Consider the following 16,011-nt stretch of genomic DNA (forward strand, 5'->3'; position numbering starts at 1 on the left):
ACATCAATAGTTACTATCACTGTAGTCGTTACATCAAGTGCTACTAACACTGTCATCGGTACAACATCCGTTATTTCATCAAATGATTCTTTTGCAATTCCTTTGGTCTAACAGTTAGAAACAAGGCCAATAATTATACTCACACTCAGCTTCGATACAAGTCCCAACACATGGACGAGACCTTAAGATGCTGCCCTGACATGCATACCCGCCATTTATGGGAGCGGGGTTGTTGCACGTGCGAGTGCGTGTCTGGCTGCTTGTCCCATCACAGGTGGCGCTGCACATTGTCCAGGGGCTCCACATGCTCCAGGCGCCGTCTATCGGGCACAGGGTAATGTCCCGCCGAATGGTACATGCGTAGGCATGCCAAAAGCGCGTCTAAAGGATATGCGTAAATTTGGAATCGTGTCAATATAGGGGAAGCTTTTGCTTTTTTTAATTTTTTCATTTTTGTTATTTGTTTTTCTTTAGCACTTTCCGTTGCTCATATCTATATTTGCCGGATGACTCTCTTGATTATTTGTGAACCTCTGTTTTTTAGGGAGTTTTGTGAAATGGTATTTGAGATTCTTGAGAACTTGTAAAATCTTACAGTTTCTATTCTGTGAACATGAGCTTATGTGAGTTGTGCACATTTGGGGGTTAAGACGTTTGTTGGTGTGAGTTTTTTTCTGTGGGTGCAGGAAAACAAAGCTGAATATCGAAACTTTCTAGAAATGCTCTTTCACACAGCGATTACAACAACACCATACTCCAGCTAAGACGGAGCTCGTTTTTCACCTTTGCTTTTGGGGAAATAAAGCCTGATTCCCATTCGAAATCTCCCTTCGGTCCTTCGAAGTTCCTTTCGTCACATAAAGTATGATGACTTCATACATATGTCCATAAAATCATCTCTGTCTTCTGCCCTCACAAGCATTAATGCATGGGCCATTTGGTGCCACAAGGATTTGCTGTCTTTGACACACAAAAAGAATTTGAATGCTATAAAATGACTAACATAAAAAAGACACATAGAGATTTTTTTTAAATTAGTGGGTGCGCCTTATATACAGGTGCGCTCAAGAGAATGAAATTTACGATAATCTTCCGGGGATAAGGGCCTCAAGTGAACACTCAACTCATTGTTATGTTGGCTTTACCTTCCTCAGTCAGCGCAGCAGATGGTTGGAGACGGGCGAGGAGGATAATAAGCAGACAGCAGCTGGCGACGCAGGACCCGATGCATAAGATCTGCAGCACCATAGTGGGTTAGCACAAAAACATGGTGCGAGTCGCGCTCACAAGGAAAATGAACAAACAGGAAGAGCAAAACTTTAATACTTCTATTATTGCAGTCACTCCATTCTCTAAAAGTTGTGTACTCTCACGTAAAGAGGTGATCGTTGTGGTTGTCATGGTGGTAATAATAGGTCGTCGTCACAATTGTCATAATGGAGGTAATAAACATGAATATTAACTGCCAGTCTAGGTAAGTATTCATGAAATGAGAAGCCTTTTTAAATCAAACCACCGAAAAAAGCGGAGAGAGGCTATCTGAAAAAGAAAAACATTAAAAAATGACGAAGAACATAGAGAGATTTCACAACCGCCTTTTCATGAAAATGAGAACTAGGTTCCAACTGGCAGAAAGAACTTGAAAGTGATAGCCATTACCTCCGGCATAGAGTGAGCAGTAGAACTGCACTGAATTTTAGCTTTCCACATTAGCTTTTAAAACGCAAGAACGTATTGTCAGATCATTTGATCACTTCTAAATGCTGCCATCACCCTTACGGTAAAATGGAGGATAAATCAACAAATAACCAACTCAGAAAAAAAAGAAATTACATACTGTTTGTCCGAATCACTGAATCCCTGCAAAGAAGCGATATAAAAACGCACTAAGTGACACTTAACAGGTACCTTTATCATCTGCTGTCACATGTTTTGTGGTCGGTCTGCTGTTTCTCTGATACATTGGAAGAAGAGACATTAGCACTGTTTGACTGAAACGGCCAATCATTCTCTAGCATGACGTCACTATTGTGACGTATAACATAGTTTTTCGTCATGAGGAATGGCAGAGCGTCCATCATTGCAGTCGTCTGACATTAATGTACTTCTTCCCCAGTTTTTCTCACTTTTCATTTTTCTTTACATACCAGCTTTGTAATGGCAAACATGTTGTTGCAGAGACTGATTTTTTATTTTTATTTATTTATTATTTTTTTGCGCAGTGATCCCCTTCGAAGCTTTCGAGGCTATCTTTAAGAGCCACTTTCTTACTCCGGTTGACAGAGAACTGCGATAATGGGATTTGTTTGAAAATATATCGGTATGTAACTGGTCGGTCATTTCAGTGACGTTCTGAAGCAGCACTTAAGCATTTAAGTGAGATAAATTAAACCTCACATAATTAAAAATGGTAATGGTCTAACGCATTTAAACATATAAAATGCAGTCTCGTTTTGGTCAATTTCAGCGCCAACACGATTGTTGTAATTCCTGGGCAGGTACATCGAGATCGTCGTTTAATGGCATAAGAAATGGTTCATGCAAGCTTATGTTTGGTTCTAATACTCATCTTGGTGCTGTTTTTAAATAGGAAATATTCATTGGAAACTTGGTGATGGAGGATAAATACATTCATTCAACACTCCTATTGCCCATTGTTGACCATCACAAGAGTCATAATCTTTAAAATAACTCTTAGGAAGGGTGATTTGGGTTGCAAGCCGGTCCTCAATCAGGTAAATAGGAAAACGGGTCCCAAGGTAACCAGATTCACTACCAGTGACTCTACCGAATTCCCAGTCTGACGGCAAGAGATCAAAATAGCTTTACACAAGTCTAAACGTAGGTAAAGCACCGAGGGTCGACAACGTCCTATTCCCGAGAGGGTCAAGAATGGCAGGGAAGAAACAGTAAAGGACAGCACCACTCTGTGGAATCATTTGGGAGAGCAAAGAGTGGCGCAACAAATGAACGCAATCGCTTGTCATATCCCTTTCAAGAAAGGCAACAGAAAACTGCGCCAAAACTACAGAACTATAAGCCTAATCAGCCACCCAAGCAAAGTCATGCTTATCCAAAATCGCATTTGTTCTACTGATGCTAGAGGACCTGCTAACGGGAGAGCACTCTGCTTCGAAGCAGTCAGGAGCACAGTTAAATCTTCGGCTGTCGCATCTTGATACAAAAATACCTACAACACCGGAAAGAACTTTATGATAACTTTACTGAATTTTACAATTATTTGACTGAGTTTGGCAGGAGGGATTGGGGCAAGTCATGCGGAAGTTCAACATTGAAAAAGGTAGCGGATCTTAATTAAACCATCTAAACGCAGCACAAATCTTTTTAAAAAAAAATCCATCCGGTGCATTGAAGGTGGTTAATTAAAAGCACACAACTCCACACCTCTCTTCACTCTGTTCAGTCTGATCGATTCAAATGGATCCTATCCAGGGCCGTGCTTAGGGGCAGGCGTCACTCACTCACTCACTCACTCACTCACTCACTCACTCACTCACTCACTCACTCACTCACTCACTCACTCACTCACTCACTCACTCACTCACTCACTCACTCACTCACTCACTCACTCACTTTTTAGATTTGATTTAGATTTCACTGTCAGATTTGAACACACCACCTTTCAGTCTTCAGACCTCGTCTCTAACCACCAGGCTATACAGCCGTTACCAACTAACGTGTCTAAAGTTCGTGAAGAAGTCAAGTTCGCCGTTTACAACAATGAACAAATCCGCTGAACCGAGACGCACACGTCCCAGAACCGGTGACGTCATCGACAACGAGGCTGCTGTTAACGAAGATGACTAGTGCACGACGGACCACGAACACCCTGCTACTGTCCCCCTAGGTACCTCCAACTGCCAGGAACACACACGTCATACTCAATGGAGTGAACAAGATCGGAGTGACAGACGGCAACAACCTACCCGATCCTCTCCCCTCCAGACATCATTGTACGCGTGGTCAGAGTTGCCTGCCCAGTCAATGGAGGACATCGAAAACGGACAACAGTACCCTACAAAGAACACCAACAAGAAATAAGTGACAAGATGGCCCGGCCCTCCACAGTTCATGACAATTGCTATCCCATAATGTCGAGGACTTTGTGTGGACGGCAAGACACAAGCAAGACAAGGGAGAGAATAAGTTCCACTGACCCAGTGACTACGCGACACTAGGCCGCGACACGAGGTGTCCGTGCTAACGGTCACCAGGACACAGCACGGGACTCACCCGTGAAAATATTTCACATCTTCAACTACCCGTGAAAATATTTCACATCTTCAACTGCGACATCGAAGGTTTGCTCGTGAAAACACACTATCCTGGCTTTGTACAAAGCATGAACAAGTTTGTTATTGTGTCTTACAGACATTGCTTGAATGTAGCAGTACACTGCAATGTTTCTCTGACTTCCAACGATACTTCAGTCCTGCTTCTACACTTATATCGCAAGGAAGAGCTGCCGGCCGATATCCTTGTTTTTAGTAAAAAATGTATTTACTAAGTTTTTGCATAGACTGCAGTGTACGGTTGACAATTTGATTTTATTGCAATTTGACACCGAGTTTAACCAGACAAGTTCTGGACTTAAACCCACAGATGAAACGCAGGGTTCGGAGACAGACCAGGAGGAGATCGATCCTCGGCCCAGAACCGGATCCGCTGGGGTGGTATGGTTGCGGCACTAGGAGGACAAAGAAGACTAAAAAGATAAGTGGGTTTGTGTGTGTGTGTGCTGCTTCCACCATTTTGTAAGTCTATGATCATGTTGAAAGCACAGTTACATCTGGACTTACAGGCCTACCACAGAGACGTTAATATTCGAATACCACTTCTACCTACCGCAGCGTTCTCATGGCAACCTACTATTTCTACCTACCGCAGCGTTCTCATGGCAACCTACTATTTCTACCTACGCATCTGGTTTTGTAACATCATTTCTCATCTCCATCTCTTCCCCAGAAGCACATTTTCCCGAGTTCCTCGACCATCTCACCGGAACATGGAGATGAAGCTGAGTTTGTAAGGTGGCCAGTGACAAATCACTGTCATGTGACCCCCAGCTTTCATGCTCGTTGACCAACGGTGACCTCGCCACCAGTTCTGTCCATTTTTCACGGTTCCTCAAAGCCCCATGGGGAGTTAATCACACCAGCGCTGTCCACACTTTCCATGTATCCTCCTCCCTGTATCTTTCCTCTTCTTCGGTATTCTCTTCTCCACTTTCCTTATTGTTTGGGCATCGTGGTGTTGATTCCCTCTCCGATTTAAAACAAATGATATCACAGAGTGAGTGAGTGAGTGACCCCAACGCCGAACATCTTACGCCACTGTAGTGGTGAGGTCTTACTAACGCAAATTGAGAAATCATGTTTGCATGGAACAAACTGACTACCGAGGGTTTGACAAAGATCACAGTTCACCAGGCGTAAAGTGAATCGTTTACTTGTAGTTTGGGTTACACACGTGCACGATGTCGTCTGTGGATGTGCTGGACAGAAGACATTGTCGTGCTGTGGTTCACAGACAGAGCCGTGCTTAGGGGCAGGCGGACGAGGCATCTGCCTAGGGCCCCGCGCTTCAAGGGGCCCCGCGCTTTTGATTGATATGGTAACTATAATAGGCAAGTGACTTTAGATCCCAACTAAAACCGTGTGATCGTGGCGTGAGGGCCCCGCACATGCCCTTTGCCTCGGGCCCCGCGGGGGCTAAGAACGGGCCTGATCCTATCAGATCCCTCCCTGAAATTTCTTCTCAACACGTTACGGTACCATATATACAATTAAATCACGTATAATGCTCTTAATTAATCAACAGCCACGAACAAACATGAAAAATACCTCCAGAATGCTCCCTAACTGCAAGAATAAATAGTCTCCCTGCACCTTCATCAAAAATAAATCTTTCAAGAGGGAACACGCCACGTAATAACTTCACTTTCTTGTGATACTGCAACAGTGTCTATATGCACTTCCATTTTTGATAGGAGCAGACGACTTTGTATTACCGCGCACAGCAAGCTAATAATAAAGCCACCATTGGCCAGGGATGATCACGTGATTTGCGCATCCCAACTTCACAGTAGCCACGCCTAGGACTGGTACTGCTGTGTGGACAGAATAAACCCTACGCTTCTAACCCCCATCCCATGCACTATATAAAAGTTGAGTCCATAATTGTTTTTACCGAAATGTTCTACAAATTATGATTGCATATTTATTTGAGTGTAGAAAGGAGCTGCAAGACTTTCGCAATCCGCTCTGCATTCCACGATTCCGCTGGCCCGCATCGTCAATTAATGGCGCCCAATGAAATACAAGGTCGAGGCTCCACATTCTCGAGCGGGGACTTGCCAGGAAAACAAATCCGTCTTCCCACGGACTATACACGTCTATGGTCTTCCTTCCTGTAACCGGCCGCTTAGCAGCACGGATACTGACGTGATTACTTCGTGTGTGGAGCAGAAATTACAGGTAAGCATAAACACCAACAGTTTGTTGTTCTAGCTTTAGTCGTTATAGAGATACGTACGTAAAATATACGTTTATTATATCAGTGAAAGCGCTATTTACTGTATTTTGCCTTACTGCTAAGGCATTCGTACCAAAGAACACTGACCAATGTACATGACATTATATAGCTTTTGACTTATCCGGTCTCTATAATATTTTATCTTTTGCGCTTTGTACATTTTTATCATTATCATAAATAGTATTAGGCTGGCGTCAGGCCAGTTACTTGACGTAATTCGTGACATGCATTTTTTGGTGCATATAGACCTTATCCAGGAAATGACTGATGTGTAGATGAGAAAATGAGTGCTTTTATACCTCACACTCGATCTTGTCTTTCTATTAGAGGAGACACCGCCATTGTACACACAAACAGAAGATGTAATTACTAAAAAACATTGTAGATCCTGAGGAAGAATTAACACAATGGAATTGAAATTAGCTTTTCCAAAAAGTTAATATTAAAATGTTTTCTGAAAGTGTGCAATTGAGTTCCAGTTGAAAACTTATTTAGTGTTAAAAAATTATAACTTGTAATTTCAGTTATTTAAGTTTTTGTTTATAGCTTTCTTCACATATTTAAAGCTCTCTTTCTCTCTGTTGCTCGCTTTCTCACTCATTCTTCCTCCAGAACCACATTTGCATCAGCCTGCATATATACATATAATTAATATTACAAGCACCTGTATAGAGATTGAAGAATAAAGGTTGAGTTCGTCTTTAAAATCAGCATAAAATATGTGGTCATTCTGGTAGCAAGAACATCAAAGCAAGACAACAGATAAAGAACCATGCCGACAGCCAGCCGAACAGTGTGCATAATAGTGATTGCTGTCCTTGCTGCCTTGGTCATCATGAGCATCTGTCTGATCGCAACTTCACTGAAGAAGCTGAAATCTGCTGAAGGTTTGACACGATTTTGGCATTGTGAATTTATGTGTATATGTTAAAACTGAGACTTAATATAATTACTAATGCATCTTGTTTTAAAATTGTTTGCCTATTCTTGTCAGACATTTGTCAAAATAAATATGTCTTTGTATTTTGTTATTTAAGATAAGACTGGTGATTGAGAAGGATCATTCTTCCAGATGGCAAACTGTTGTTGATAAGACTAAATAAATTGTTTTCATCAGTCTTGTCAGTAAATATGTTTATTGTTTATATATTAGTAAAGACAGTATCATTATAGGTATACATAAAACAGCACTGAACCAAAAACTTTTGCAAATTTTTAATGCAGCATATATATTCTAGAACCTCACATCAAGGAAAAAAAAGGAATTGATGTCAATAGTAAAAATATCCATTGTTTTCATCCATATTCCATTTTATGAACTGTACTTATTATATTTTATTTCTGAAACAGTTGGACTGAAGTATAACACAATATGGAAGAATCTAGACAACAAGGTGTACACAGAGGGGCTGCATGCTGGCCCACCTGGGTTTACTTTCATTATCTTCCCTAACACTTACACTACACTGACATATAGCAAGTTGAGGGTGAGCATTATTATTAAGCTTGAGCCACAAATCTTATATATATACAAGGAAACATGCAACAGTCTGATCTCCCACTTGAAGGAAATTTAAGTTATATTATATTAAAAGGCTTGTTTATAATTATTTTGCTAATTCGTTGCTAATAGAGATGGATGCACACTTTATATCACTGTCTTCCAAGTTTGAAATCAGTAAATAATTATGACCTCTTATGTTAAACAGTGCCTGAACAAAGATGGAGTACCTATACGCCTGGACATAACATTTCAGTTCAAGGCAAAGCAGAGTCAAATCTATGACATCATCATGGACTTTCGAGATTTTGATGGCTATAAACAAGTTCTCACAAATTCAGGTACTGGCAGCATGAAAACAAGTTGTGTATTGCTTACAAATTTATACTGTAAAAATGTAAAGACATTTAAATATTCTTTATAAATTTATTTGTATGAAAGAAATAAGCAAAATTCATTGGATGTGCTGCCCATCACATCTGCTAAAAATAATATTAACAGCTTTAAAAACTTGAAGTGAAATGTTGACTAGCCATTTAGTAATTTTTTTACCGTCCTTGTTTTTTTGGTGTTCCAGGACAGGCTGTGGTGCACGAGGCATGCAGCCACTACAATACATCTCAGTTTCAATCTGAAAGAGGTAACTTTCAGTCAACCTTATCACGGATATTGAGGGAACGCTTTGACAAGCTGAGCGCTGACATCACTGACCTACAGGTAATGGAGGCAAAGTGAAATTAATGAAATGAACCCTATTTTGAACTGTTTGTGGTCAGAGCCTGTATAACTCCCATGTAAACCTGTACGCTGAAGTCATCACCTGATGGGTTATGTAAAAAATCCAGTCAAAGATGTTTACACCTCAAATGCTATGTTTATGTACATCATATATTCAGCATGATTAAACAAATATTTTCCTTGATAAAAAAGTAAATGAATTTTGTCTAAGATAACACTGGCAACTGTGGTAAACAGGATCTGAAAATGAAAGACAGACATATTGGTTATTTAATGCAACCATAAATATACTAAGCTGGATCAGAAGACTGGCATTTAAATTTTTCTGTGTTTTGCCATTAACAGCGAAAACAAGGAAGTAAATAACTAATGCATTTCCTCCATTTTAATTGTTGTTTAGGTCAACAACATTGAGAGGCCGTCAGAATATGAAGCAGCTATTCGCAGCAAGGAAAGGGCTCGAGAAGACATAGAGGTAAGTATAAAAGTAGCTATAATATTTCTCATTTTACAAAAAGCATAACCACACTAGAAAAATGAAAAGCTTTGGGATAAAGCCATTTTTGAAGCACTGTAAGCCATTAGTGGAATATGCTAAGAAGAGTTTTGTTTGATCTTTATGAATAAAGTGAAAAATCAAAACCTGCGGTGTTTCCTTTTTAGGAAATTGTTTTAGAAATGTTTATCTGATTTGTCATACTCTTCATAGAGGAGACAAGAAGTTAGAAAACCAATAAATGGGCAAGAAGCTAAATAAGTAAGAGTAAGGAAAATTTGGCTTCTTTTTATAAGTTGTTTTAATTTGTTTCTGATATTCTTGCTTAATAATCCATGTTTTCCTTAAAATGGGGAAAAGTATTTACATTTAGTTTATCATTCTATGTCCTGGACAATGTAGCAGAAAGGAAACATAGAATAGAAGCACAATACTGTAACATCACTTGCAAAGAGATGTAATAGTGATAATAAAGAGATCTATATTGTTAGGTTTCTTCTTATATTGAGTATTAATCATTTAGAAAAATATTAAAGCATCTGGGTGTAATAAAACTTATTATGAGAGCAAAGCATTTTGGGAGTGTACAGAAAAACAAATAATTATGAATAGATTCCCAAAGGAGAGAAGATAAACACCAAATAAAGAATGCATAAGACACATGATGAATATGTGCTTGTTCAGGTAGCCAAGAATGAACGTCCTAGACTGCTTACTGAGGCGAACACCAAGAAGCGAGAGGCAGAGTCTGAAGCACAGATCATACTTGATAAAGCAGAATCTGATGCCAGGATAATGCAGAACAAGTAAAAATGCATTTTTTTTTTTTACCTGATCTTGTCTGAGATAGACTGAGTGCCAGGCACTTTTGCAGCCTGTTATGGTTACCATTTATTATTTCTTCTAATGATGAAACTGTTTGGAGAATACTTATAATACCTCTTTCTTATATACATGTATGTTTAATCCAGCACAAAGGATTATAGTTCATTAACACATTTTTCACCAAGTGGTGTATAGTGGAAGAGCCAGGCAGCAGGGGAATATACTGAAGTTGTTATTGAGATGGGAGGTTGTAGTTTTCCCCCTTTGGCTGTCATTGTGTCACAGTTCTGAATTCCTTCTATCAGTGTTCATTTCCATTAAAACATTTTTCAAGAAAATAAATATCTACACACAGATAAGTTATATTTTATTCTTTAAAGTATTTATACCATTTATTTTTGATCCTCTGTTGCAATCATGCAAATGTTGTCATTCCATTCTCTAAAATCATTGCCACTACTTTCTAAAATATGTCTCTGCTACTGGGTTAATGAAAACCTCCCAGTGTTCAGCATAATTATAAAGGGTATTGCTATGCTTGCATTAATCACACAAACTTCAATGCTGGTTGTATTTTATAACTATCATGATTGTATAATGCCTTACTGTCAGAAGTTAAATAAATTATGCTACTGATCATTCAATCATTAGACAAAATAATGTGCCTCGGATTCAAATCTTCATAATAAAATACCAGAAAATTGTTTATATCTAAATAATGTTTTTGCTAAATTAAGGATAATTACAATGTAGTTAAGCCACATCTAAAAGTTTTCTTCACATAATTGCAGAGCCAAAGCTGAAGCTGAAGCCATCTTAACACAGTATCGAACAGAAGCAGAAGCATATACTAATGTTATCAGCGCCAATGGGCTCAATTTCTCACCTGAAGGATTCATCTCCTATCTTGGAGTCCGGGTGATCGCTTCCGCTAAAAATCCAGTGTATATTGGCCTGGAAAGTCCAGCTAAGACATCATACAAGACACCATAAGCCCATAAGTAATTATTAGTTATGTGGATGAAATCTTTCTGCCGAAACACTCACCACACACTATCCCTGTTATCCCTGTGTCTATTTCATCTTTTATGTGAAAAGATAAGTGGATTTATTCATGCAGTCACGGTGAAATGAATTTAGCCTGTTTCATACATAACAGTTACAAATGTTTTATTATAGAGGTAAGAGATACTTCAAGATAAGGCTTTCTGAAACATTTTTCTGGTAGTTTTTCAATGTTTTTCATCGGAAGCCTGTTATCTGAGTCGGTGTTTAAATTATTATTTCTAAAGGTTGCATTACCCTAGGCTGCATGGGGTTCGCAGAAAAAAAACAGTAAAGAACTTACAGCTTTCTTTATCATTTTTTTTAACACATGCATAGGGTTGTTTTATAAATTGTTGATGGCAAGATGAAGTAGTCAGTGGATCTCTAAAAAGCTGATATTATTAAATAAAATCTCACGGTCAGAAAAGCTGGGCCTGCATGAGGGGGATTTAACCCATGTCTACACAAGGGTAAATAATTCAAAAGGCAGCTTTGAGTTTTCTTTAATTTTTGCCTGCCAGGAAATGACTGTTGTAAGACACTGTTTTATAATAGCTTAAGCATAAAAACTTGAAAGAAAAATGCAGGATTTTACATGTAAAAGTGTCTTTCCTCAGATATTTTAGCAATGCATCGGTCTGTTTACTGAGGCTTGTTACCTGCTATATTTTTGTTTGATAAATAATTTTATACTAAAGATATTTCAGTTTTTCAAATGTTGTTTGCGTGTTGGCTCATTCCGAGCAACGTTTTTATTTGTAAATTGTTTACAACATAATACTATTTTCCTTGTTAATGGATTTGTTTTTTGTATTGAATTTAGAAGAAATTTAAGTAACATTACTGAAAGACAAGAATTTGTTAAGATATCTGTAATTCTTTTACACAATAAATATGACATATATGAGGTACATCACTTGCTTAAAATTTAACATACAGAAACATAGAAAAATATGCATAAATACTTTAGATCTGTAACAAACTGTTATATGCTGTGCAAAAATAATGTGTTTTACATGTATACATTGATTTTTGCCTCCATTCTACAACTTCACGTACCACATCTGTATTTGGAATCTTGTAAAATGAAGAGCTCACTGTATTTGCTGCATTATATTCTGACCACTAAAGTCAATTGCTGAAGTGTATTGTAGAGTGTTAAAAAAAGAATATGAACACTTTTGAAAAATATTTTAGTACCTTTTTATTTATTTTAGTGACTTGTATCATGAATAGTGTAAAAATGGTGAAAAATCTAATTAACACACACCCCTCTATGACTGTATTTCTCTCTCTCACACATACACTAGTTTATTGGTTTCATTCTCAGACCTTTATAGGAATTCTTTGTGAAGGTGAGGCATGTACTAATTAAATTGCATAAGCTGCTTCGTATGTTATTTTTGATAAGTCAAGAGTGTCTTCCCCTTCATCCCTTTTCTCAACATATCAAGCTCGTACACACTCTAAAAGGAAGACAGTTAAACTTCTTCATACTGACCCAGATGATATGACTATACGGAGTTTTCTTGACTAGCTACCTCAATGCCAGCTATCCATTCCTGACTGATCTAACCAATAGAAAGGGAGACAACAAATTTGACCAACTCGCCTCCACCCTGCCCTTGCCAGCCAGTTTTTCGCCTGAGAAGAAACCCGCTTCGTGGAGGCGGGAAAGAGTTAGTGAGTTATGTCATCTGGTAAGTCATCAAAGAAAATGGTTTTTCTTCTTCGTACTGTCCCAGTAGCTATAATTATGGAAAATAAAGAAAAAGTAAGGGGGTAGGGCGTGGAAAACATCCCAATTCCAGCCGGGAGGCATAGCGTACGGTTCCGCCATCAAGCTGAGGAAAGGATGTAGGATAGGCTGACCAAGATATGCTGCACCACAGACACTGCCGACTTTGTCCAGAGAATCAGAATGGCGTCCCAGGTCTCAAGTAGAACCTAACGAACATGAAATCCAAACGCCAGCCTATTATGTTGCCCTAATAAATTCAAATTCCGTCGTTCTTGTTCCCAGATAGACTGTCTCTACAACTACAGACTTCATATTTGCCACGTGATCGTGTAGATAATTTATCTACGACGATTTACTCTGTAAACAAGAACTAATTCCCGTTATATCAGTTCTGCTTTTATCTCAAACTTTGTGGCTCTGACCTACGAGCTTTTGACCTGTACTTCTTGCACATCCTAATCTGGTAAAAGATCATCTGTGAAGGTTGACTAACAGTTGAAACCTTGACACTATTATATCAGTGGATTCGAACTGCTTCTATTTTGATGGATTGTGACCTGGTTTTGGTTTTCAGATAGGCATTCTGCAGGTAGCCCAATGGGTACCCTTTCCAACCCCCAACCCCACCCACCTCCCAAAAAAGAACTTCTAGCTGTTCGATCCGTTATATTTGCTTGACTTGTAGTGCGGACTGGAACATTTGCAACCTGGATCAGTTTTTCAAATGATTTGCCCACGCTGGAGCAGCTCCTTGCTACAAATATTTAATCTCATCTGGCATTCTCTAGTCAACAATTTTGCATTATGTTGCCTGCGTTTGTGTGTGTGTGTGTGTGGTTTTTTTGTTTTTTTTTCGTTTGTTTTCTGTAAAGCGCCATGAGGCTGTCCATAGGACCGAGATATGGCGCTATATGAGTTATCATCATTATTAACACGATTTGTCTCTTTACATTAATTATATTTCCTTATTTCTTATAGTACATTTCTTGCTTGTATGGATGCGAGTAATTGAGTTACTGGTGTTGTAAAGCTTAAAACATTCCACTGCACGAACCGATCCGTTACAGTTCTATCTGACTATCTATCTCTAGTCTTTATCATGTCACAATCACACTCGGTGTGGTTGCAGGCAGGAAGGCAACCGAATGGATAAGCTTACCTCTGCTATTGTGTGGAAGGAAGGAAGGTTACACCTGATGCACATTCAATTAGGTTATATTGTTAATTTGTCACCAAAAATCGTTCTTTATGGATCGATTGGCATTGTGTCTGGACTTGTCGAATGACTGCTAATTGTTTTGACTGCACGTGTGCTCGCGAATGCAAATCTGATGAGTCCTGAGATAGACCACGACAATCATTAATAGTGATATATAAGCCTAGGTTTATTGCTTAAATTTTCAGGTAAGAAAACAGAGTTAAACCTAAACGTATCCAACTTTTTTTATAAGTGGTTCACTTTGAGGGGTGAGGGAGATGCAGTATTTGTGTTTTGCCCAGGGCGCAGCACAGCCTTGCACCGGCAACCTTCTGTCCTCGGCCAAGGAGCGGCGAACTTCACAAAGGTAAATTGCAGAGCAGGACAGGCAGTCGGTACAGCTAACATATTCGATAGCAAGAGACTTCACAGACCCTGCACGGCTTGCCTATAAGACCGCAGACACAAGGTAGCTGCTACATTTTAGTTCCCTGAAACCCGGCGAAAAACTGATGAGAGCTCACTGACTGGCAAGGGCGGGATGGAAGGAGGGGATACGAAGGGATATGTGTTACAGGGTAGGAACGGTGAATCGATGATTGAAGGAAAAGCGCTTAAAGATGTATAGAAGGTTACAAAACATTGAACTCTCTAAAAAAAAAAAATGTAATGACTTCCGACATCAACACCGATAACTCTGTTCGTCCGTTGTTGTGGTGGGTGTCTTCCAAGGGAGAGCAATGGCTTCATTGTGGTATCTGTCTTCGCTGACAAAGAAGCCAGACAAGCTTAATTTCAATCCAATTCGGTGGCTGGGGGTGAATTACACAGCAGGCAGCTGCAGACGAGCTGAAAGAATGAATGAAAGTCAATAAGTACGTCAGTACGTTGTCTGGATGGGGTTCCTTCCCTCCTACATGTAATTATAAAAACGATCGTTTCCCTGACCAATGTATTTTGAACAGGCTTTATTGCCAATCAGGCTCAGTGCAGCTCAGACAGTAATCAATAAAAGGTATACGAAGATACATATAAACAGGTAGACAGGAGGTTATTTTGCAAGCAAGTCATTAACCAGTTCATCCAATGACTGGCGACAAACTGATAGCCCAATCTTCGCATCAAGGATATGAAACTTTATTTTTAAAAAATCCCGTCTTCAAGGAAGGCTAGTCTAACCGACGATTGTAATTCACGAAAATGAAGTTTACCGCCTGCAACATCGAATGCCACCCAACCGGAAATAATTGAGACGAGGAGGTGTTCTGAGGAGGAAAGTCCGTCTTGTTTCTCCAGACAATCTGTCAAGCATTGATTTTTATGTCTCCTCTACAGCCATCAGTTTCTGTCTGATGCGAAATTTGTCTAGCAATGCAGAAGCCACCACCTCTAGGCAGAAAAAAATGCCTGCCTTTAATCGAAAACTCCAATCCCACGCTTCAAGAACTGTGCTTTTAAGCGAGAAAATGTCAGCATGTCAAAAAAAGAAAGTTCCAGAGCTGCATTAGCAGAAAGATTACCCAGCACCTGCAGAGTCTACTACCAGTGGGGGTGGTAGTGAAGGTAAAGACAGTTCTCAATATTCCCGCCAAGTGAATTAATGATATAAAAATGGGCTTCGCTTGTTAGACAAAAGTCGGGATTTAAGCTCAATAGAGGGGAAAAAATAATGGGAAATTATCTGCGTGTAGCGTGTTTTCAGGTTCGTGGCTTTTGAATCCGGACGAGAACTTTAAGTGTTCTAGAATGCGCGAGGAGAATGAATGTGAAAGAATATGCCAAAGGTTCTATGATGTTCAGTGATTCGCTTCACGGCAAGAGTATGCTCTGATGGTGCGCAGTCAACCGTGTCGGCTTCGTGATGAGACCGAAGTGCCTCTTCGAACTATAGCTTCGGTCTGACGAGTGTT

General features: G+C 39.5%; 2 protein-coding genes across 3 annotated transcripts in view; one reads left to right on the top strand and one right to left on the bottom strand.

The window, feature by feature from the left end:
* Positions 1–6,013, bottom strand: part of LOC112564036 — a 30,866-nt gene extending 24,853 nt beyond the window's left edge. The window contains exons 1-4 of one of the 2 annotated variants that reach the window (XM_025238590.1): positions 5,865–6,013; positions 1,146–1,236; positions 784–960; positions 144–381 (exon numbers count right to left, since the gene is read on the bottom strand). In XM_025238590.1, coding sequence (XP_025094375.1) covers positions 144–306 — 163 coding nt within the window. In that variant the 5' untranslated portion in view covers positions 307–381; positions 784–960; positions 1,146–1,236; positions 5,865–6,013. Of the gene's footprint in view, positions 1–143; positions 382–783; positions 961–1,145; positions 1,237–1,908; positions 2,202–5,864 lie in introns of those variants that run through there. The other variant, XM_025238580.1, reaches the window with a different exon arrangement.
* Positions 6,014–6,096: 83 nt separating this feature from the next.
* On the top strand, positions 6,097–12,553 carry LOC112564037 (prohibitin-2-like). The gene is made up of 8 exons (XM_025238605.1): positions 6,097–6,497; positions 7,293–7,442; positions 7,906–8,042; positions 8,265–8,397; positions 8,634–8,773; positions 9,195–9,269; positions 9,975–10,096; positions 10,907–12,553. The coding sequence occupies exons 2-8, from the start codon at positions 7,328–7,330 to the stop codon at positions 11,106–11,108; spliced, it is 924 nt and encodes a 307-aa protein (XP_025094390.1). The 5' UTR covers positions 6,097–6,497; positions 7,293–7,327; the 3' UTR covers positions 11,109–12,553.
* The last annotated feature ends 3,458 nt before the right edge of the window (positions 12,554–16,011 follow it).

This window comes from Pomacea canaliculata, linkage group LG1 (genome assembly GCF_003073045.1).
Source record: "Pomacea canaliculata isolate SZHN2017 linkage group LG1, ASM307304v1, whole genome shotgun sequence".
Taxonomy (NCBI): Eukaryota; Metazoa; Mollusca; class Gastropoda; order Architaenioglossa; family Ampullariidae; genus Pomacea; species Pomacea canaliculata.